Source organism: Aristolochia californica, unplaced genomic scaffold (assembly GCF_029961685.1).
Source record: "Aristolochia californica isolate CCGP_79_NKW_82.1479 unplaced genomic scaffold, dmAriCali1.0.hap1 SCAF_9, whole genome shotgun sequence".
Lineage (NCBI taxonomy): Eukaryota > Viridiplantae > Streptophyta > Magnoliopsida > Piperales > Aristolochiaceae > Aristolochia > Aristolochia californica.
This window is the reverse complement of record NW_027182290.1, coordinates 37,899,885-37,922,264: the sequence shown is the minus strand read 5'-3', so window position 1 is coordinate 37,922,264 and position 22,380 is coordinate 37,899,885. Positions and strand designations below refer to the sequence as shown.

Below are 22,380 nucleotides of genomic sequence, written 5' to 3'. Positions count from 1 at the left end.
TAAGAGTTCTGTTATTCACCCAGATTTCAGAATATTAAAGTATAAATAATGGAGAAGCGAAGTCTCTTTCCAACAATCTATCCTGGACTAATAAATTTTCATGGCTACCTACCCGACAAAGATGATTGCCAGCGCTCAGTGACTGAAGCTCTTTCTGTTTCTCTGGTGTATCTGCTCTCGCCGCTGCGTCGGTCATCCCTTATGTGATTTGATTATGTTTAGTAATTACTTATTGATAATGACAATCGACCAATTGTGATCCCGCATGCGGTGGTTGTTGGCTCTGGAATTTATGATTGTCGCCTCTATTTTTACTTTTTTTTATTTTTTAAATTCTTCTTTCTCAGAGCTCAGACAACTTGGAAACGCTCCGTGCATGCGGGGAGGTTATGGTGATAAATGATTCGAGTATAACCAGGTATGATTGGGCTTGAGGAGATTGTCGTTATGGAGCAGTCAATGAAAAAACACGCTTTTGCTGAAATTACCAAACAGGCAAACACCCGTCATGGGCTGCTGCTGGTTAAAGGAAGGAAATCTCTCACCTGAAACTTCCGAAACGGAGGAGAGAAGACATCAATAACACTAACGAATAATTATAGGTTCGTATTTTGCAGTAATTCCTTGTTTGGTAATGGAAATGCTGGTAAGATTCTTGCATTGCATGATAACATATCGGCTTTGGCCGACAAATGGACGACAATGAGCTCATCAGTTTCTCCAATTGTTTTTTTCTCTTATAATTATTTTTTTTAACAGTGTCTTACGAAATGATAAAAATCTCTTTCACATTTTGATATGTTTAGAACAAATGATCCAAGATGAATGGGCACTTGAACAATTATTTGTAGAATTGAAATATATACATCTTCTATATATAAATATGTCTAAGGGGAAGCTTGGAAATGGAAGTTTTTCTTTGACAAATGAAAGATTTTAAAACAAACTGATGGGTATTTACATTATTTTTAAATTAATTGCTTGAGTAATGGTGTTAATATCTTTGTTTGATGTTTCTTGTAATCTGGACTGCCACTGGAACAACTTTAAACACAACAATAATTTGAATTGATGGTGTTAACTCAGAGGCGGTTCTAGCCAAAGTTCTGGTGCAAGTTTTGAGAATTTGATTACTCGATTACATTTGTGCAGGTAAGGTAAGCTTTTCCTAATTTTAAAATGTTACTCCAACTTTGAACTCAAATGGTCGGATCAACCTCTTATACTACAAATTCTAAATACAAGATGCATTTTCAAGATAAACGAATCATTATCTTTTTTATTCCACTTTTCTTTTCTCTCTGGGCTTGATGGCTGTTACTGCCCTTTCCAAATGACAGTCGAAATTAGTTTTTGGGATGGAAACATTATTTCAGGCACCATTAACCACCACTCGGCCAACTGCTCAGCTACTCGCCAATCTCCAATTCCCACCGTCGTATATCTCCCTGAAGATTTCAAAACCAAAAATGAGGAGTTAAGTTTTCCCGGCAGTGGTCGGAAAATCGTATTCTGAAAACTTCCGCTTGGCATTCCTGATACTTGATTCACCTCTCGCCGCCGTCCTTTACCTCATCGAACTCGCCACCTTTGTCGGACCGGTAAGGACTAGTTGACTTTTCTCTCCCCTTCTTTCACTCTCTTTCTCCTGCTCGTTCTCGGTTTCCGTTCGAATCATTACGTATTATTCTAGATTAAGTAGTTCGCTACCCTGTGCTGCGCTGGCTATTTTGCCTTCTTCCTCTAGCTTTCACTGATGGCTGCTTCCTCTATCTCGAATCAAACATTTGTAGTTCAAACGTATTCATTAAAGAGGGCGAGTATCCGTTCCTGAGGTTGAATTCTTTGTCCCTTGTCTGTTTATGGACGATTAACCAATTGAGTTTTGAACCGTCTAATGGCCCAAGAAGGACTTTGGTGGGTTTTCATTTATTAGACAAACAGATGAATTTGACTGATGCAATACTGAAGCTGCCGTATTGACATTAACATGGTTGTTGTACCTAATCCAGCGTTGGAATATAATTTGTCAGAATTTAACATAAATTTTTATGAAGACAATCAAGTCTTCCTCCTACCAGTGGGCAAAAGTTCACCTTGAAGACTCATGATATGACCATTGTGTTTCTCAGTGCATAGTTTAGATGTGTTTTTGCCATTTTCTTAACAACGAGAAGCGAATGTTTTTGAGTTAATAGGCGATTAGAAGTGTTCTTACTTTAGAGCCGACCCATTTCTGATAGTACTGTTCATTTAATTCTTCATGTAAAAAAGAGTAGTAGACATGGGGATAATTCTATTCATTTTTCCTCTTGCTAATGATGGCAGCCCATTTTTCTTCTAGCTCCCTGTAGGACTGGAGCAATTCTTGCCATGGAAGATGACATGCATGTTGGGGAAGTACCCTATATTTCATGCTCATTGTCTAAACATTGCAGGACAATCTCTGGTGACATCCTCTTTTACTGTTTCTGTTAGCAAAATACTCTGGAAGTAACTAATGTCCTTAATTTATATCCTGTTGAATGAATTAGGTGACTTGGAGAACTAGAATCTGGGAAAAGAAATTGTGAATAACTAACACATCAAATAATCCAAAGATACATAAGTAAATGAGAGCTCAAATATCACCCAGAATTATCGTCAGGATACTGGAACTGGGAATTCTGGGAAGTGGGTCACATAGATTTTGAAATTTTCATTCTTCTATAGTTATCCACATTCAGTTTATGCTGCTTTTGTACTACATATGAAAGCAGTTCTTTCTGTGAAGCTTTAAGTTACTCAGGTTGCTTTTCTGTTGGTGCTTTTAAAATTCATGTACAACATTTGACGGTACTAAGGAAGAAATTGACATTTGTGAGCTTGAAAAACTTTGCGCAGGAAGAGTGATTACTATTTGCCTTTTACAAAGGAGCATTTGTGGACGTCATTCATTGAGGTATTACTTTTGTATATGGATGTTAAGTTCTCATTTTATTGTCTGATCAGTTGGATAGAATCACCATGGGCCAATGTGTTTCTGACTTGTGTTTTCTGTAACTAAACTCGATATTTGTCATAATACTTGTTGTGCATTACATAAATTGCAGGGTTTTTTTTATGATACTTTAGTTTTAGATTTTGGTAAACATTAAAAAAAAAGCACTTGGTGTTGGTGAATCATCTTTCTTCTTCCTTTTCTTATTCTTTTTGTTCTATCCTTCATGTTTGTATTTGATGGTAATTTTAGTATTAGTAGATCTTAGTGGAGTTAATGGATTGCATATTAAGAGGGGAAATATTTACTTTTGATTTTTGACAATAGGGAGAACATAGGAGATCTGGAAACCACCGTTGACTTCATGACACCCGTGATTTGTATTCAGTAAAGATTTCAGAGCATTGAAACCTGATTTTAATTTTATGAATAATACATGAGAATCATGATTGATCACTTTCTTTTGTTTGCTGCTTCCAGCTTTCACCAATTTTTATGTGCACAGTCCATTTCATATTCCAGCTTTTGTATTGGTTAGTATCTTGCTGGCTTGACCAACTAAAAGTAGGAATGGTTGGTATGGATTTCCTTATCATGGTTGACCATAAGCCTTTAGGGTACAAAACTTGGTTAGATATACTCTTATTTTGATTTGGTGTTTACTTTACACAGTAGTATGATAAATACTTTATCTTTTATAGCCTATCTTGATTATTATTTATGTATGAAGTTTATATCTATACTGGCTGATTACTAAGTGGATATGAATTCTAATGGATCTGGTACTCAACATGGATTAGGAGTATCTTATATCTAAATGAATGGGGAAAGTAGTGTTGGTTCAGTCCAGAAAAGGGGAGAGATGGGAATTTTGTTTAAAAGGGTAGATGAAAAAAAATCAGTCAAGAAATATCTCGTGTCATTAATCCAATAGCTTCTTTTTTTCTATCACTAAAGAAAAGCTCTTCTCTGATATGCCTCAGGTGAAAACTAGCATTAGAAAAATTAAATAGAACACAAAAATTAGTGAAGATGGTTGTCAGAATTCGTTTATCAAGGTTTGGATGCAAAAATTGTCCATTTTATCGAGTGATGGCTGCTGATAGCAGATCTCCAAGAGATGGGAAGCATTTGGAAATTTTGGGTCACTACAATCCATTGCCAGGTTTTTATTTTCCTTTCAAGAGTGTGAGACCTTACATGACCTAAGCAAGAAAAAAAGAAATGGTAGTTTGAGAAAATCATAAAATTATAAGAAAAAAGGGTGAAAGCACCACATTTGGTATTTGATCATCCATCCTAAGTCGTTGAGGTTTTTGCATCCTATTTCCTTGTCCATGGATAGAATGGCCGATACAATCCTGTTTCCTTGCTAGAGCTCCACAGGCTAGAGCAATAGGTTGGAGACTCTCAACATTGATCTTAAGTGGGAATGATGGTTCCTTGGACATAACTCTAATCCGCTGGATAAAGTCTGGCTCGAGTAGGGGGATTAAGCAAGGAAACTCGAGTAACTAGGGTGGAATAGCTTGGCTAGTGATGGGAACTTGTGATTATTTTTTGGGACTCGGGCTACAAAATACTAGACTTCGGTTTATTGGATGGGAGAAGAGTGGCTAAGCTAATGGAATGGAAAATGGCTAATAATGAAAGGAATAGAAGATTGCTCCAAGGATCTTATCGTTACCAAGGGTTGTCCTCCTCGATGGAGCGGATGAGTTGGTGAGACTCTGTCTACCTATAGATTTCTCAGTGGCAAGCGACCTAGTGACCTTTATATTGTCGATCAAGATGCCTTGGGGTGGCCAAAGTTGATAAATTAGCTAAAGCTAGAAAAGTAGTTGTTTAATAAGACTTCCTTGTTATAGACTGGATACTAGAACTACTTCTACAGTTTCTCTTATGTGGGACTAAGAGCTGGATGTCCTCCTTCTTGTGCCCAAGCAAATTCTAGATGCTTTTAGATTCTTTCTTGAGTTAGCACACCTTCTAGAGAGTTCCTTTAGAAAATTTTGCCTTTGTACAGTTGGCGCCACTTTTTGGAACTTTCCCTTGGATTCTCTTGTCCCTGGACAATTTGGTTCCTTCTTTTCAAGAGTTTTCTTTGACTCTTTTACCTCTCCATTGCTGGCGCAGCTTGTTCTGACGATTTTGCCCCTCTTCTTTGGCGCCACTCATGTTCTCATCCTTGCTAGCCTTCTACTCCACCTTGGACTCTATTATTGGACATCATTAGCGTCATAAAGACTTCTAAATTACAACTCGATTCTACTTGGCTCATGCAAAGGCATAATTTCATTATATTACTATCTATCCCTTGTGGCCAACATGGCCTAACCCATGATACAACTGAAGTTCAAAACAACAGCTTTGAAAGACTAACCCTTCTAAGAAGTTCAATTCTTTGGTAAACTCAAACTACAAAATGTTTAGGGTTAACCATTTTGAATAGAACCAAAATAAATTTTATTTGTTTGATAGATGTAAGCGTACATTTCAATATAATCTTATTTTGTATAACCACTTAGAATTAGTTAGTCTCAAAGTGGTAGCAATTCTAGTCGTATCAACCATTTTTGGAACTTTTGTTGTGTAAGGAACTACAGTCACAAGAAGATGGGTGTCCAGGATCATATCCATATACTTTGTGAGTTTACATCTGGGTGGGTTGATGGATTTATGGGCTTTAGCTACTTTAGTAGGAACTGCCGTTATGAGCCTTTGGGGCCAACCTGGGGTGTGGGCAACAGGTTGGCCAACCAAGTATGGAATAAGTTCAAAGGTCCATTTCTTCACGTTCAATCAACTTGTAGTAATTTGCATAGTGGTTGGATGCAGGACGCTTAGCATGTGGTATTAGGGAAATCATCAATTATCGTGTTCAAATCCTAAAGAGGGCAGGCACCACATGAGAAAGGGCTACCCTATGTCTGTGTGAGAGTTGTTGTAGAGGCGAAAGAAGCTATCTGATCTTGAGTAAATGCTGTCATAATGCGTGCCACTATGTCTTAAAGGGGGTGATCTATGGAAAAAGGGCTACCTGGTGTTAGAGTAAAGCTTTTGAAAAAAGGTGCAAAGGGTTGCTTAATCCAGAGAGAAATTCGTTATAGAGTGGGCCTCCTTTTTTTTAATAAGTGGGAAATTTCATTCTTATGAAAAGAGAAAACAAAGATTAAGAAGGGTGAGAAAAATTCACAAACAGATGTTGGAGGGATAACAAACAAGTGCAAGCAATAACATGCAAAATCTGATTAAAAAAAATATAGCTGAATCTCTAAGGGACATCATCTGGGTTTTTGCACCAGCAATAACTAGAAAAAAATTGCCTTAACTTTTAAATGGCTCGAAAAATGACACTTGAAAATTTTCAGACCTGCAAGAAGCCAGTTAATTCAGCTTCATTAGAATCTGTGATGCCTACAGGACCTGAATAAGTGAGCTGGAAGGCATCTGTTTGCCCTGTGTACCATACCACTTCCTTCGAGATTGAGCTTAATTAAACCTGAGGGATGTAACCAAGTTTAATTGTAGTAGGACAGTGGCTTGAAAGGCCACCATCTGATTTCTAATCCCTCTGAAGAACCGAACCAGGAATTTCTCTAAATTCTTTCATTAGCTTGAACCAAGCAATACTGGAATTAGTTTCTCCACAGCCAAAAAAAGATCAGTTCTGGGAGGAAACATGTTGGTTTTTCTCCTTCCAAAAGATCCTTGAAACCATGGTGCAACAGAAGTGACTTGAACTAAAAGAGTATCAATGTTGTTGGCTAACAGAATCTACAGTGAAAGATCAATAAGACATAATCCCATTAGCCACTTGCAACTGGGCAGAGAATGAGTAGATGGGTCTCGTTGGAGTAGAGCTTATGAATATGGTTCAGATTATGCATACCTTTACTTGCAAAGTTATCGACCATAAGAATTTTACTTTGCAACAAGCTCCGTACAAAAACCAAGACCTTGGGGGGGCTGAGCATCTTCTAGGACAGGGCAGCTCTCATTGGTTGAACATATGCTATACTGAAGAAGATATATAACTAGTGGCACCCAAGAACTTGGCATATTGCCCCTATTTTAAGTGAAAAACCCTAATTCTCTATATCTCTTATTCTGTGTCCCCTTTACATGAAATTTGGTCCATAGATATAATTTGACATGTAGAACAAGATTACATCAAAAAATACAAATAACGATAAGGTAAAATAAGCAAAATACCTGTGTCTTTGTTTTTCAACAGTTACAAAAGAAACCTTCCAATTGTACAGTATGCTGACCAACTTCCCCAATTGCATCATCACACAAATTCTTCCTGAAATCCAGCACCCAATTGATGCAAGAGCCTGTTCTGTTCCAAGAGCCAAAAACCAGAGAATCTGGATTTCTGGTCAATCTGAGAAGAGTTGACCTCCCAAGAAGGGGTTTAACTCCCAGCCATAAGTCTTTCTAACTTGATATCTGTCTGTTATACCAGTCTTAACTCTGATTCCTTTGATAAGCTCCTCTTTAAGATTACAAATGACCCTTCAAAGATGAGAGGAATTGTGGTGCATAGAGTCCCATCAGAACATTCCCCTCGATGGACCCCGCCTATGAACGCGTGGACCCACCGGAAATGGACGGCACATCCAGCAGAGGCAGCGGGGATCTATCGGGTAATTTCGGCGTGAAAACTACTTTTTCTGGTTCCCAATTACCCTAGCCTTATCCTTGTCCTTTCCCCTTGGATCTTCACCAAGACATGGGCAGTTTCGTCAATTGTGTTTCTCGTCCGTGAAACTCCCGATCACATCTCTTCCTCTTCCTTTCTGCGCTCGGAGGAAACGCGGGAGAGGGCGAAAGCTCTCGGCTGCCATTTCCGCCCCTCCCGTTTTTTTTCTTCGTCTTTTGCTTTTCTCTGCCTTTGGAGAGATTTTAGTTTCCGTTTTGATTTCAAGGAAAAATCTGGGTGTAAGTCTAGCAAGCGATTTTGTTCTGTTTGGCTGTTCGCTGTCCTGTCATTCTACGTTTCTGTTGATTTTGATTCGAATCTGGGGTCTTGCAGAAGATAAAACGAATATTCTCGCACACGCCGAGTGCATTATTTTTCGAGGAACCTCTGGGATACATGCTGTTTCCCTCGGCTGCCTACGTCTGGATGATCTGTTAGCGTCCGACGAGAGTCACACACATTGAGCGAAAAGAAGAGCTATTATCTCGTGAGGAGGTTGAAGTGAAAACTCTACATTTCGTAAAAGGTTTTTTTTTTCTTTCTTTGGTTTTTTCCTAATTATTATACGCCTGAAAGTTTTGTTTATCTTTTCGTGAATCTTTCGACTGCTAAGAGTCTAATGAGAAAAAGATACTCTCTTGCTGCTCCACTGAAGAGGCTTGCATTTTCATAATTTACGTTCCTGTAAAGTGAGATGAAGTTTATTTAACTTTCTGCTTGGTAGTATTGAGCATTTTGTGGAATGGTGATTTTCCCAGAAATCGTACGTCGTGCGTTTCTTTCCTATCTAAGACAAAAAGGATTTAGTCACATGTCTTTTATTCTTAAGAAATCGTCTTGCTGGAAGCGTTTGTTAGGCAGAAGTTTCGATTTCCAGTGCTATCGGTCAATTGAGGCTGTTAGTTCACATTTTGCCTTTCGCGCAAAGCGTTCTGCTGCGGCACGCCACTCATTTGATGGTCCCCGTTTTGCTTCCTCGTCGGTATGATGGATTTGGGCACTACGGTAGTGAGAGCAGAGGGTATTCCTTCGTTTTTTTTTTAGATCTGGATTTCGTCCTTGAGCGAGGTTCTGAGATTCTGAAAACGTGGGCAAAGAAAGATATTTATTTTAATGTTCATGCTGATTGCTATTATTCATCTGAAGTTTCAAGTATCTGCAAGTGGGAAACGATATTTTTTTTCTACTCATTATTTAGTTTTCTGCAAAAAAATCTGTGAAAATGAAACTTTTTTCTTTTTTTTTTGTCTCTGATACATAATAAGTAACATGCAGTGGGAGTCAGAATGCATGAGATGAACTTAGTAGATGAAATGAGAGAGTTCAGGAAACTCAGAACAGCTTTCATGATGGAGAAATGTCTCAGCACGAAGGAGGGACTGGCATGTCCGAAACCAAGGAAGCAACACATAAGGTTTTCCTTCTTCTTTTTGAAAAAATGAATGATGTTTCCACCAGTGCATGTATTTCTTTCTTTTTTATTTATTACTGTTAAGCAATTGTTATCTGGAAGGATAGCAGCTTTAGGTCTGTTGCTTAATTTGGGGATGGAACAATCTTCTTCATGATCATTTGGTATTCCTTAATTTAATTGAAATAAAAGAAAAACTAATACTTTGTGCCAAAAAGCACCACTGGCATGGTGATAAGTTTAGTTCAGTGATACTTGTTTCTATGTTGACAAGAGAACCTATGGGTTGTATACGAGTGAAACTTAGCCCTACCCAAATTTTTTGAGTAAATTGAGATTGAGTTGAACTGCATGGATCGAAATTATCATCTTTGAATTAGCTTTTCAGCTATCATACATTTAAAATGTGTGTTATATGTTTTAATTACATTTTTATTAGTTAATGAATATATTTCTTTGAGTGTTTGGCTTTAAGCATAGTCAAATCCTATAAATTTTCTTGTCCACAGATACTCATGTTACCTAAATGTTTTTAAGATATGATTAAAATATACAAATTACATACGGAACCCAACCAAACTACTGAATGAACAGACTCAAAAATCAAAGCTAACCATTGGAAGACTTTGATGGCTTGTTGAGGTACAAGCTCTAGTGCTAAGAACAATCCGCTGGCTTCTGAACTAGTTTGCTTTGATACGTCTACTTACAAGTTTGAGACTGTAGCTAGTTGTCATGAATAAGGGGCTATTCTCACCTAGAAGGTCACTCTTTCTCTGCTAAAGAGGCTGAAAGTGGTAGAATTGGAGCACCTTACAAAGAAAACTATATTATCTTTTTTTTTTAGTGTAAAGAAGACTATACATCTTTAAACTAATATCTGAAAGGAAATGAGAGATCCTTAAGGATCTGTAGAAAGGAGCATACCTCCTAACCGAATCATATTTTGCCTCCCCATGCACACCTTTTTCTGTCAAGGGGTGGGCATTTGGTATTGCATACTGTGATATCAAACCTAGACCGGACCAGGTCCCTTGTCTGGGTCTGATATAAAAGAAGCTGGGGAGAGGGCAAAAACCGGCTCACCTGTCCAGTTTTAGCAGTTCACCCTATGAACCAAAAAAAAGGTCTTGATCAGACTGGTCTCTTATCTCCCTTCAACTGCACAAACACGGGGCATATGCTTGCAGTTCGATGGGGTCCCTTCTCTACTGGCAAGGGAGAGGTGGGAAGCGCCTCCATCCTCCTCTTCCATCTTCATGTCCTTTTTTTAGTTTTAAATGAAAATGATATCATTCCAGGTCAACCAGGGTCAAACCTGGTTGAACAGGGTTTGACCGGACCCTGTCACCTCATTGGATCAGTGACCAAGTAAGCTTTTATATAATTGCCCGATCCTAAAATCCTATTTGTATCCTAAAATCCAATGTGTATCGGCCGATATGTGTTGCATGCCAAGCCTATTCCCTGTCTCAGGTTAAAAAAATTGTCAAAAAATATGTATTAGAATGGAGTCTGTATCAGGTAAATATTACTACTTTAACAGTATGCCTACCCATGCTTTTTTCTCTTAATGAAACACACACCACATTGGAAGGAGCATGATATCACTGATTGAATCTTCATATCTGGTAAGCTCCTTTGACATGACTTTGTTCATCATGTAATCTTTCCATGCACTAACTTGTAATCTTTCCAGTCTTACTGGGGATTGTAATACCTCTGCTTTTCTCTGCCTCATGTAATTTCTTATTTGATCCTAATAGTCAGTTTATTAATGAATTCATAGTCTGTTTATCTATTCTAATGATCCAGGCAAAAAAGTGGAGAGTACAATGCATTGAAGGCTGGTTCAGAGCTGTCAGATATCCTAATGAACAAGGTCTTTTTCTAGGCTATTTATCTTACTCTTCTTAGGGACAAAAAACTTATCTTTACTGATACTGTCCATTCAGGCAATACTATAAGAAGACTCTACAAACTCAAATCTGTATTGTAGGTAAAGTTTGTTACTTGGATAAGCTTATCAACCTCAGGTGTTATTCTATTTTTAATTTTTTAGTGGAATGATTTTATTTTCATCAAGAAGAGGAAAGAGAACAAAAGAGATTTGTTAATCTTTTTTTTTCTGTTATTTCTATCATATTCTATTTCCCTTCTTTGATGTGAGGTAAATACAATTCTGATGTCACTGTAAGTCCATTGTCCTCGAATGATCAATTAAAGAATTAACTTTTAAGTTTGGATAATTGCAACAGGCTTCACCACCCTCCTTCTCAGGCTCTCCTCCTATGCGTACAAGCAATCCTCTGATTCAAGATGTATGCTTCCAGCAACGGAGGTCCCACGATGCTCTATACATACTGAAGGCTTAGGCTATGTCAATTGGAAGCATTGCCAAGTGCAAATATTCAGCTAAGGCAATGTAAGAGGGTTGTTAGGTTTGACTGATGTACAGGACTTTGTTACTTGAGAGTTTCTTTGCCTTCATCGTGTTTTATTCTTCATGTATCTGTATATAGAAGAAATACTTTTATGGGCAATGATTTGTGTAAAATCTTGCCAGATTGGCTAATTAATTCACAAATTAGGATTCTTAAAGTAGGCAACAGTGAGCACTAAAAAATGATGTGGGTATCATTTCATCTGGAATCCATTGGAACGGGTCATAATCCCCATATTCGTAGCATCTGTATCAATCTCAATGGCGTCCAGACTAGCTAACATGGCTTTCTGTAGTCAACTGAGGGTTTTTGGTAGAGCACCCTCTTCGGGTCTTTGAGGCAGTTGTTATTCTTGACTGTAGGGATTCTCGGGCCTTCCAGTTGGGGGCTCCATGGGACTGATAGAATGTAGAAAACACTGCTTCGGTTGTAACGTCTTCCATATCAAATCCTGCTAATTATTTCACTGGAGCTTTTAAGCAACTACGCTGCAGCATGTCCAAAAGGACTTGTTAAGGGAGTTTGTTTTTATCTGTATTCTTTCTTCTGCTTGGACGCCTCTGGTTTGACATGGCTGTGTCGCTGCTTAGAGTAACCAAACTTCAAAGGCACAATTTGCTTTATGTATGAATTCCCTGGAAAGTTTCTCGTCTCTTTTGGAAGGGCTTTCAACTCCGGCAGCCAAAATGCAACATATTCACCTTCGGGGTCATATGTTTGTGCCTGGAAATGTTTTTGATGCTTGCTTCAATGGTTGGTGTAAGATGAAAAAAGAACAAAGGCTGAAGTAGACTCTAGTCACCTGCTTGGGAATACTGAAATACCTATCCTCTCTGGGGTCATTTCCTACACCTGGGTGGTCATAACTTGTATTAGAAGGAGAACACAGAAAGAACAACATAGATGCCATTTCTAGCTCTAATAAGCAGAAGTTGAAATAAGAAACCACAATACCATAGACCTGTATAAATTCCAAGAGTGTTATGTGACTGGTTCTAGCGGATGTTCATGGATTTTGTTTTAGTCTAAAACAACATGTATTTGCATGAGTGTAGGGTAAATGATGACCTGCACCATAAGTCCAGTTCCCGTAATTTGAACAAGGATCGTAGTCCACCAGACACGTCTCAAACCATTCAGCACCCATTCGCCAGTCAATGCCCATATCTCGGACAAGAAATGAACAAACAATCTGCACAAGATAAAATTTAAACATCATTAATTAATCTTCTATTGAATGGAATAAACTAATGCTTCTGTGTTGGTCAGATTGGCTTATGATTGTTTTGGAAAAAGCCTCATGGTTTTATTTTTAGGACTGATGCAAAGTTTGTGAACTATAAGTGCCTACAATGGAGTAAATTAAATTTCCCAAACTCAGCTTTTACCTGACGGCCCCGGTTTGACATAAAACCAGTTGCACGTAGTTCTTTCATATTTGCGTCTATGAGAGGGTAGCTACAAATTGCAGGTAAAATGAATTTTGTCAAACAGGTCACTTCTTATTGGTGAGTGACACCATCTGACTTTTGTAAAAGAAAATGAAAAGTGACTTCACCCAGTTTGGCCATTTCTCCATGATTCAAACAAAACTTGATCTTGCCTCCAGTTCAACCCTTTAAGTTTTCTTGGCCCACCTATCAGAAAGTAATAAAAAAACATTAAAATTTTCTATACTTATGGAATAACCCATCTTTGATGACAGTACAGTTGTATACGTAGAGTTCATTAAGAAATTTTCAAATGAACGTTGATGTCACTTAGAAATTACTATAGAAATTACCAAGGTAGAATTGACTGTCTCATAAGATACCTAAATGAAATATGGAGTTCCCATATTTTATAGACAGAAACCTGAAGTAATCCCTCCATATCAACTCGAACAAAACCCTGTAATTAAAATCATAAAAATTGCCTCAGAATAGAGAAAGTTTGACAAACTTCAATCATGAAGAAAGCAGAGTGCATTGGGACAGTCATCCAGATCTCCTCACTCATAACATTGTAATCCAAATTCATAAGTAGGTGAATAAACAAATGAAAGGCCGGGGTAAGATTAATAAAAGAAAAGAGTCGGATGACAGTACCAGTATGTGGAATCATTTGCACATCTCTCTTTTTCATACCTCTTCACCTTAAAAAATGAAAAAAACATCAATTTCATACAGAAGCATGTCTCTGGCTTATGATAACTAACAGTAACTATATAAATGGAAGCACTACCTCTTCATAAATGTAACGTGGAGATAGATTTCCAAAAGCAAGCCACGAGGAGAATTTGGTTGAATAATTAGGTCCCAACATTCCATTTCTCGTCTTCTTATAAATTTTCAATAAATCCTATACATCAAGAGAAAATATGAGAGAGGAATAATCATGATATCAGATGCTAATCATGCAACCACTTAAATTCAACTGTTTTTTGATAAACAGAGAACTATATTAAACCGAACCAAATTTATTCTCTCAGATGTTCTTAACGCATCCATCTTAGGAGACTATCTCAGATTCGCAACAGGTTAATTACTAAATCAACAATTGGCTTCCACTGAGAAAATGATCAATTCAAAACGTGAAAGGGCACTCATGATTTATAGGCTTTCCTCCTATCACTAGACTGCATACATTCAAACCATGTCAACATAAAGAGGGAATTTTGTTGAAATTAACCAAATCCATTCCTTCATATCTTTGTAAAATAACCAACCAAGAAGAACTACTCTACATTTTACTAACTAAACTGGCAATTTATTATTCCACTGAGGAAATGATCAAATAGAAACTAGAAAGAGCAATATATACCTTCTTCAAAAAATACTCATTCACCCTGCCCAAAGCTGCAGATTCACCGCCCACAAAAAACAATCCTTTGTTGCTCTGTATTACCATTGCACAAAACTTGTGTATTTACTTAAGTAGAAACACTGCATGGAATCTACTGACAGGATAAGGATATTTAAATTTCACATCACCCGACCTGAACATAGGCCTATACAGATGAATAAATACTATAAAGAGAATTTTTTTTAGTAAAAATACAAAAACATACCTTTGGATCGTGAAGATCAAATTGGTCCAGAGAAGGAAGTGTTCCCCATCCACCAATTTCATCAACACCTTTAGAAGGAAGGGGGCCTAGTGACATTGGAAGCTTGTGGCAGTTTCTGATATTGCACCTGGATTCAACAGACTGTAGTTTGGCGCCAACATATGGAATAACAGTTAGTAAACAGACATCAACCTTGTGCAAGGATTGCCAAAGCAAAAGTTACCTTCCGAAATTGAGTGTACACATCAGGAAGACTGGCCACATCAAATGGCAAATCATCGATATGGTACATTGTACTACCCCAGATAAGATTGAGCATAGGATTTTTTGATTTGGAGTTGCAGGCTCCTCCTTGTGAGAGGACAACAGTCTGGAGAGATTTGCTGACAAGTTGTTCAACCATTACCTCCTCACTGCAAGTTTCTTTATGAGCATAGACCTGATAACAATATGTATTTTTCAGTATGATCTATTCCACACTCTAGAAAGAAAGAGAAGTTGACATTTGACAACATGCTTCTATGTCTAATTCTTAACTGTATGGGCTCCAACTGCTTCTGCAATTGACTTGAGAATTTCTTCAGGTTTTCCTTCTCTTACTAGCAAGTTCAGACCCCGCTTCATCAAGCTCTTTTTCAAGTCAGCCAAGCACTCTATCAGAAATCTCGACCTCAAAGCTGTTCATACCATAAGTAAACTCTTAAACACTGCTATCAATACCTGACGCCAATCGCATAAGGATTATAATTACTCAAAAACTATGTCACTAAGTTGGTTACTAAAAGTTTATTCAACTCATTTTTGAAACCTACTTAATCTCTTGTCAAATTATACCTGAATAAAACAACTAATCTAGCAAAAATGAGCAAGGACAGAGATCAAGATACAGCCAATAAACACAATTCACAATATACCACCAGTCTTGGGGAAACGACATTTGCCTTCCGGAGAGACTTAATTTACTGACACAACATACCTCCAGTCTTGGGGAAACGAAAGTAATGGGTAGTCCCAAAATGCCTGGGATCAACACAATATACAGGCAAAACGGCCGCTGACGACATCCAAGCCTGGAAGAAGGCATCATTGTCCAGAAGCCTCAGATCATTTCTAAACCAAACAATGGACACACCAGAGCCACTTCTCTTCATCTCCGAAGACGTATACCTCTTGAAGGCATTTTCCGCGATGGAATCCAATTCATCAGCGTTGAAATCAGGTACCCGAAAAGTCGTCGAAAATTTCTTCTGAGGTTCCGATTTCGAAGTAATGTTCATTGCTGAAGAATAACAATGGCCAAGAATCGAATCGGAGAGAAGAGGATTCGAGGTGGTGAGCTTCTTTGGTGCGAAACGGGCAAGCTTTACGATGATGGAAGGGGAGTAAGAGAGCGACAGATGGAGAGTCATGGTGTACATAACTGCAAAGCTACCAAGATTAGTACACGGGGAAGCGGGAGACGAGTTGGAAAGTCTAGTGCTGGATAAGATACCACGTGGCGATTCGAACAAGATGGTGACGTGGGAACTTGGTGGCCTATGGAAGTCGCAACAGATCTCTACGGTCGTCTTTCTTGCCACGAAGATGGACGTCGATGTATTCGGTTACCGGTCCGCCAAGACCTCAGCCTGATGCCGTCGGAAAAACGATCGGTGATGCTTAGTTCTTTGGACCCATGCAAGTTTAGCTTCATACACTTTTTTCCTTTTTTCTTTGCGGTGCAAAAGTGACTGAGGAAGTTATAAGCGTTCAATAATGTCAGAATTTAATAAGGAGGACTTGGCTGATATATCCTTGAAATCACAAATCGCATATTTGCATCGCTGCAAAGCCATTTCAGATTGATGAGCAATAACGAAGCAACACTTGCAGATTCTGTATGAGTTCTAGCAAGCTAGTAAAGTCTGGCCCCAAACCTGGTCATTACAAGATTCAATTGAATGTTTACATGAAATTAAACAAAGTTTTGAGGACATTTTTTTTGACAAAAAAACACAAAAAAACAAAAGAAGAATCAATGAACTTCATACCCATGCATATCACTTGTTGGCACTATTGGCGTGGTAGCAAAAACGATCTAATGGTGATACTTCTGTCCTTTAAGAATTGTCCATGCTCTGAACGTCCAAAAATGTACAAATCATTTTTCAAAACCAATGAAGAGCAGATATAAAATAATCTCATATGACTTTCACGATAAGAAGTCTTACAAAGCCAGAATTATTATGGAATGAGGTCTCATAGAAAAGTTTCAGTTAAAACATGTTTTAACTATGTTAGTCTTCTATTTATGTTCAGTTGTTTAATTATCTTTTCGTGTTTAACTTTGGGTATAACTGGGATAAGTTGTAATTAGATTCTACTACTTTTTTTATTATTATAAATAGGGTTCATGTACTCAGATTATATCCAATTAGTAAAGTTTTTCTAGAAATTCAACATAATACCTTATTTCTGAGAAAGCGATCTTCTTATTATTTTTCTCATCTTTCAGTTTCAACACAAACGAAAAAGGAAAACAAACAAAAAATGTTAACTACTAATAAAAGTAGAGAACAGACAAATAGGACAAACCCTAAAGGTCAACGAAGGTTACAGCAGATGATAATCAGCAGTCTTGAAGTTAGACTCTTGACTTCAGTAGCAGATACAATGCTACGAAGACCATGATACATCTTAAATATTGATGACCTTAAAACGACAAACCTTCACTCGTACACAAAACTCTGGTTAAGCGAAACAGAAATTCATTTGGGTAGCTAACCTTCAGACTCTGTAGTTATTCTAGAATTGTCTGAGGAACATGGGGCATTGGAATAGATAGCTGTGAAAGATCTTTTCGTGACTGAACCTACTCAAACACCAAATCCCAAATCAAAGCTCCATAACAAATATCAGCCCAAAACAAACTCAACTTAAAATGGAAAAAAAAGGGAAAATCAATTGAACTGGCACAAAAGAAATCAACAAATACTGCTTAGAGAAACCCAAGAACAGAAAGAAAAGAGCCAAACCAGGTTTCTAGGCAGTTAATGTATGACAGTGAGATTCAAAAGCGCATAGCGACACAAGCATCATTACCTGTAAAGCTGTTCCATTAGCACAACCAATGCAACTTGATGGTTTAAGACCATGGAGGACAACTTGATGCTAACATCTGCTCGTTCACGCAATTTTGGCCCATGACCATATGGACCACCTATACAGAATACAAGCATTGATGATCCCTGCACAACATACAAGCTCAGAACATCATCAACAAAAACTCATATATGCCTGATTTCCAGACAGCAAGAGACCAATAAAAGCCATACTGTTTTCCCAGCATCTTCAACCAATTGAGCCATCTCCTCAGACCCAATATCCAGTCCATGCTCATCCAGGATTACAACCTACAAATGCATTCATCATGTACATTCAGTGAATATTTTTTCAAACTAGTTTTTTTACTTAAGAAATTTGAAAATCCATGTATATCCTAAACAATTCCATGTTACCTGGCATTGCACCCTAAACTCTTCTATTTATCTAAATGAGATCTATGATACTCAGTCAAATGTCGAGAGTAAGGCAGAGCATAAGGACACTGAGCATTATTTTAATTAAAGCAGTACCAGAATAAATGTCACATGCAGCAAGCACCACATATTTAGTATAACATTCAGGTTGCATCCAATTGAACCTATAAGTAAAAGTCTTGTGGAAGAAAGCTTCACTAAGTATTATTGCTCTTTTTATGGTAGTATAAAGCAAAATTTCACTGTCATACCCAGTCTCGAGGTCTGATGTGCTGCATGACTATAGTATCTTCACTTTCAATCTGAGCTCTCACATCCCTGCTTGCAATAAAATGCCTTAATATTTAAATAGATATTGGAATAAGAAACCATTTGCAAACTCTGAATTATTCAGAAATTATTTGCAATAGTAAGTCTTTCTATACATATAGATATGGACACTATCAGGCAAGCTGTGTTAGAATATTTTGTCTGCAGCAACAAACTTCTAAAAAAAATTTAGTCCAACGCCAATGCAGCATATTGTATTACTTTCAACATTGGTCTCTAATTTCATGCATAAATTGGGAACACTAACTTAGACATAAGAATCATTTCCAAGTTGTATGTATAAAAGATGTTAAAACTGTCAAAAGTAGTTTTAGAATGTGTGTTTTTTTGCTATTGTCTCAATTTTGTTTCTCAAAGTAATAATGCACCCAAGTACATACAGTGGAGTGATTATTCATTTTAAGAAATAGAAAAATTAGCTGTATACTACATCAAACAAACTTTATGCATGAGTACATCATTCTGCACTACACAACAGAAAATACTTAGCACAAAAAAGTAAAAACATAAAAAAGGGACTTGTTAAAGATTTATGTAATAACCAAAGTACCCGGTATTTTTTGGATTTGATTTGACTTGAATGTCATTAATGCAGCAATAGCACTTGAGTTTCTCCTTGTATTCTTCAAATAATAGTTGAACCCCCTTAGATCTTTTCTTGCCTACTGTTACTATTCGTACAGGAAGAGCTCTCTGAAATTGGAACACCATAATTAGGATAGAAAAGTTATGGAATCATGTGCCATTCTTCAAAGAAGAAATATAGGGCTTTATTTGCAGCGAAGCTGTCTCAGATGAATGAAAAAATACTGGGAGCAACTATCACCATTTCTTGTATTTATTTCAAAGGGAAACAACTAACAGTAGCCAGCCCAGAAATAATAGTTGCAGCCGCCATTCACCATTTTTAAATGTAGTAACAAAACCTTAGATAGCTGATGACCGAAAATTATACATTTGATTAACTTCAAGTTATAGCCATTCATCTGTTGCCAAGTATCTTGCAGTTGATTGCAGCTCTATTCGTTTGCATGGCCATTTCACAGCACTCAGTGACAGATACTCGGCATTGATGAGATACTGAGGAAATCAAATGATATCTAGAAATTCAACTCCCATATTTTCTAAAACAAACACAAATCTACAAGAAATTCCCGAAAGTCATAAAAGAATCCTAGGTCCGGTAAAACACCAAAATAATTTAAACAAGTAAATATAAAAAAGGAGGCCACAGTTCCAGGTATTTACCACGGATTCCCCCGAGTGTTTCATTTTTCTACCTAGAAAGTACAACAAGAAACTGCGGTTTATAACTTGAAAACACACAGAGATACAAGACATAGTCAACAACATTTAAACTAAGATTTACCAACTCCGCAACAGAGGCAAAAGAAGAAGAAGAAGAAGAAGATTTACAAGACGAGAATAAAAAGATTTCATACCAGGAGAAGGTGCTGCACCCTTCATATACAGGGAGACCGCCATCATACCGGGAGCGGGAAAATAATCATGCTGTAGAAGATGAGACCGGTTATCGGTTACGTTCTCCGCTTTTCTTTTCTTTTTTCGCCGGTTGTTACTTGCGCCACTCGCTTTGGATGAAAAAAGGCCTGGAAGGTGAAGTGGAGGCCCAAACAGGAGAACCAAATAAGAAATGGGCTAGACAGCCAATGCGAATCGGACTCATTTATTGAACCTGAATCCAACCCGATTAATAGATAGATTCATAACTTAATTGGTCTAGAAAAGCAAAAAATGAACCAAAATGGTTCATTTTTATTATTAAAATAATTTAATTATAAATAATTACAATTATCAAGTTTTATTTTAAATTATTTAAAGAGTCTTTTAAACTTTTGAAAGCTTCCAAATCTGGCGACTGCGTCGGTCACGGTCACGGTCACGGTCACGGCTACGGGCCCCTCGGGTCCTTGGCTGCGCCCCGTTTCTCAGGCTGGGAGTGACATGTGATCGTTCAAAGGGAATCCTAAAAACCTTACTAAGTTCACTCTCACACGTGACATTTGCCTAAATATGGGTTTATTAATTTAAAAAAGAGAAGAAAAAAAATCTGTGGGCGCAGAACGAGAAATCGACACCATGGGGCCCACAAGGTCCCAGCTTTAAACGGTTTGTTGGCCATTAGCCACGTGTAAATTCACGTGAGATCACGGCCCATGTGCAAGCCCTTTAATGCGGACCCATGAGTCCATGTGCTCCGCGAATCGCTTTCCACAAGGACAGGGCAATTTTCAACGTGACTTTCTTGACACTTTAGAAAAAAACAAAGAAAAGAGTAAACCCTGGTCCAAAGAAGCATGGGCGCCCGGTGGACTTACAATGCCATTTTTATTTTCCAAGTCTCATGTGAGATAGACCATCCAAAATGTTGGTCATTTGAGGTCAATGACGTCACTTACTATTTTCTAACTTTTAATACTACGATGATTTTTTATTTAAAAAATAATAAAATAAAGAATTTTAATTTATTAATTGAAATTTTTAAAAAAATTATTAATACTTTTAACGTATTATGGTTAAACGTATTATGGTTAAATGACCCTTAAACCTATCTCTGGGTTGTCTTTAGGGGAGACAGCCACAATCTACAGATCTAAACATCTTCTTGATGGTCTTTAATTTAGCCTCTCTAATATGGATTTGTTACATATGTCATAGTTAGTGACTCTGTGCTCCCCATTTGCATCTAGTTCCCTATTCTTTCCCTCTTTTCTCATTTTGCCTAATCGCTCGCCTCCCTCCCATTCGCTCGTCGTTGCCATCACCTAAGCTCCACATCCTCGCCTCGCCTTGTTGTCGTCCTCTTCCTCATCGTCACCACTCAATTCCTAAGTTTCATTCTTCGTCCTAGGAAAATAAAACAATAGAAAAGTTAGTTTTCTTACATTTTTCCTAATATTAATTTTTCATTGAAAAGTAAAATTTTCATTGACCCTTTTTCTTGTTTTTTTACTTTTTATAAACTTTTTGTGGGACAAGATTAATGGGAAATGATTTTTGGGTTTCTTTCCACATGCAAAAAGCTAGAAAAATTAGTCAAAAGAATTACTTATAGTTTGGATTTTTTTTCTTTCTATGATTTTCTATTAGCACAAATACTCTCAAACAAACTTAATACCTATGGATTGGCCATCGGATCTTGACGAATAGTGGAGGCAAATATCTGCGTTCCCCATTCGCCTCTAGTTCCCCATTCTTTTCCTCTTTTCTCATTTTGCCTAATGGTTCACGGCCCTCCCATTCGCTCATCATCATACCTCGCCTCGCCTTTCTGTTGTCCTCTTCTTCATCGTCACCACTCAATTCCTAAGTTTCTTATTATTATTATTATTTTCTTAAAAATAAGAAACCTATTTTATTTTCTTTTTTATTAATAATAATAATAATAATAATAATAATAATAATAATAATAATAAGAAGAATTAGTCTCATAATGCACATGGCTCCAATCAAAGTGTAAACTCAGATCCAAAAGCTCCATCTAAGAATCCCATGATTGCCCACTTTAGAAACCAAGGCATCATACTCGAATCCGTGTTGACTCACACTAACGGATCCCTGCGTGCTCACGCCAATAACAGCGAGAAGCAGACTTAATCAGTAACTCTTTAGGGGAGGTGCTAGACCTCGTAATAATAATGCAACACGACGCGTCACATGCAATGCAGCAGCACCGCGACAAAGTCCTGCGGGCCACCCCACATGCGCTGCCGCACAAAAGTGCTCCTTTCCGCCCCCGAAAAAGATTCCCCAAATCCAAACCGCTCAAAATCCAATTACTCTAATCACCCTTCACTCCAAAGCGTCCGAATCCAAGGCAGCACCCATACCATAAAAAATGTCCTCAACCATTTTTTATTAATATTTTTATTCATTTTTAATATTTATGTCTATACTAAATATAAATAAATATTAAAAA

General features: G+C 37.6%; 3 protein-coding genes across 8 annotated transcripts; 1 reads left to right on the top strand and 2 right to left on the bottom strand.

The window, feature by feature from the left end:
- The first annotated feature begins 1,347 nt into the window (after nucleotides 1-1,347).
- Nucleotides 1,348-11,700, top strand: LOC137940281 (uncharacterized). 4 transcript variants are annotated; one of them, XR_011110313.1, is made up of 6 exons: nucleotides 7,762-7,927; nucleotides 8,022-8,214; nucleotides 8,964-9,102; nucleotides 10,915-10,981; nucleotides 11,055-11,098; nucleotides 11,358-11,700. XR_011110313.1 is itself a non-coding variant. In XM_068785242.1 (5 exons), the coding sequence occupies exons 3-5, from the start codon at nucleotides 8,975-8,977 to the stop codon at nucleotides 11,472-11,474; spliced, it is 312 nt and encodes a 103-aa protein (XP_068641343.1). In that variant the 5' UTR covers nucleotides 1,348-1,601; nucleotides 2,884-2,941; nucleotides 8,964-8,974; the 3' UTR covers nucleotides 11,475-11,700. The 4 variants fall into 4 exon arrangements, 3 of the variants coding, with proteins under 3 accessions (XP_068641343.1, XP_068641342.1, XP_068641341.1); XM_068785242.1 differs by lacking the exons at nucleotides 7,762-7,927; nucleotides 8,022-8,214; nucleotides 11,055-11,098 and adding exons at nucleotides 1,348-1,601; nucleotides 2,884-2,941; XM_068785241.1 differs by lacking the exon at nucleotides 11,055-11,098 and having other exon boundaries at nucleotides 8,022-8,183.
- LOC137940279 (cryptochrome DASH, chloroplastic/mitochondrial) lies at nucleotides 11,630-17,368 on the bottom strand. 3 transcript variants are annotated; one of them, XM_068785237.1, is made up of 15 exons: nucleotides 17,357-17,368; nucleotides 16,085-16,709; nucleotides 15,569-16,012; nucleotides 15,130-15,269; nucleotides 14,816-15,031; nucleotides 14,593-14,733; nucleotides 14,346-14,420; nucleotides 13,767-13,883; nucleotides 13,631-13,677; nucleotides 13,357-13,433; nucleotides 13,102-13,180; nucleotides 12,932-13,001; nucleotides 12,612-12,735; nucleotides 12,346-12,395; nucleotides 11,630-12,266 (listed from the first exon to the last, which is right to left on the bottom strand). In XM_068785237.1, the coding sequence occupies exons 3-15, from the start codon at nucleotides 16,008-16,010 to the stop codon at nucleotides 12,072-12,074; spliced, it is 1,773 nt and encodes a 590-aa protein (XP_068641338.1). In that variant the 5' UTR covers nucleotides 16,011-16,012; nucleotides 16,085-16,709; nucleotides 17,357-17,368; the 3' UTR covers nucleotides 11,630-12,071. The 3 variants fall into 3 exon arrangements, with proteins under 3 accessions (XP_068641338.1, XP_068641337.1, XP_068641339.1); XM_068785236.1 differs by having other exon boundaries at nucleotides 15,569-16,709; XM_068785238.1 differs by lacking the exon at nucleotides 17,357-17,368 and having other exon boundaries at nucleotides 15,569-16,415; nucleotides 16,623-16,641.
- Nucleotides 17,185-19,996, bottom strand: LOC137940280 (putative RNA methyltransferase At5g10620). The gene is made up of 7 exons (XM_068785239.1): nucleotides 19,883-19,996; nucleotides 19,689-19,720; nucleotides 18,991-19,133; nucleotides 18,362-18,428; nucleotides 17,907-17,984; nucleotides 17,674-17,819; nucleotides 17,185-17,443 (listed from the first exon to the last, which is right to left on the bottom strand). The coding sequence occupies exons 1-7, from the start codon at nucleotides 19,926-19,928 to the stop codon at nucleotides 17,377-17,379; spliced, it is 579 nt and encodes a 192-aa protein (XP_068641340.1). The 5' UTR covers nucleotides 19,929-19,996; the 3' UTR covers nucleotides 17,185-17,376.
- Nucleotides 19,997-22,380: the final 2,384 nt, after the last annotated feature.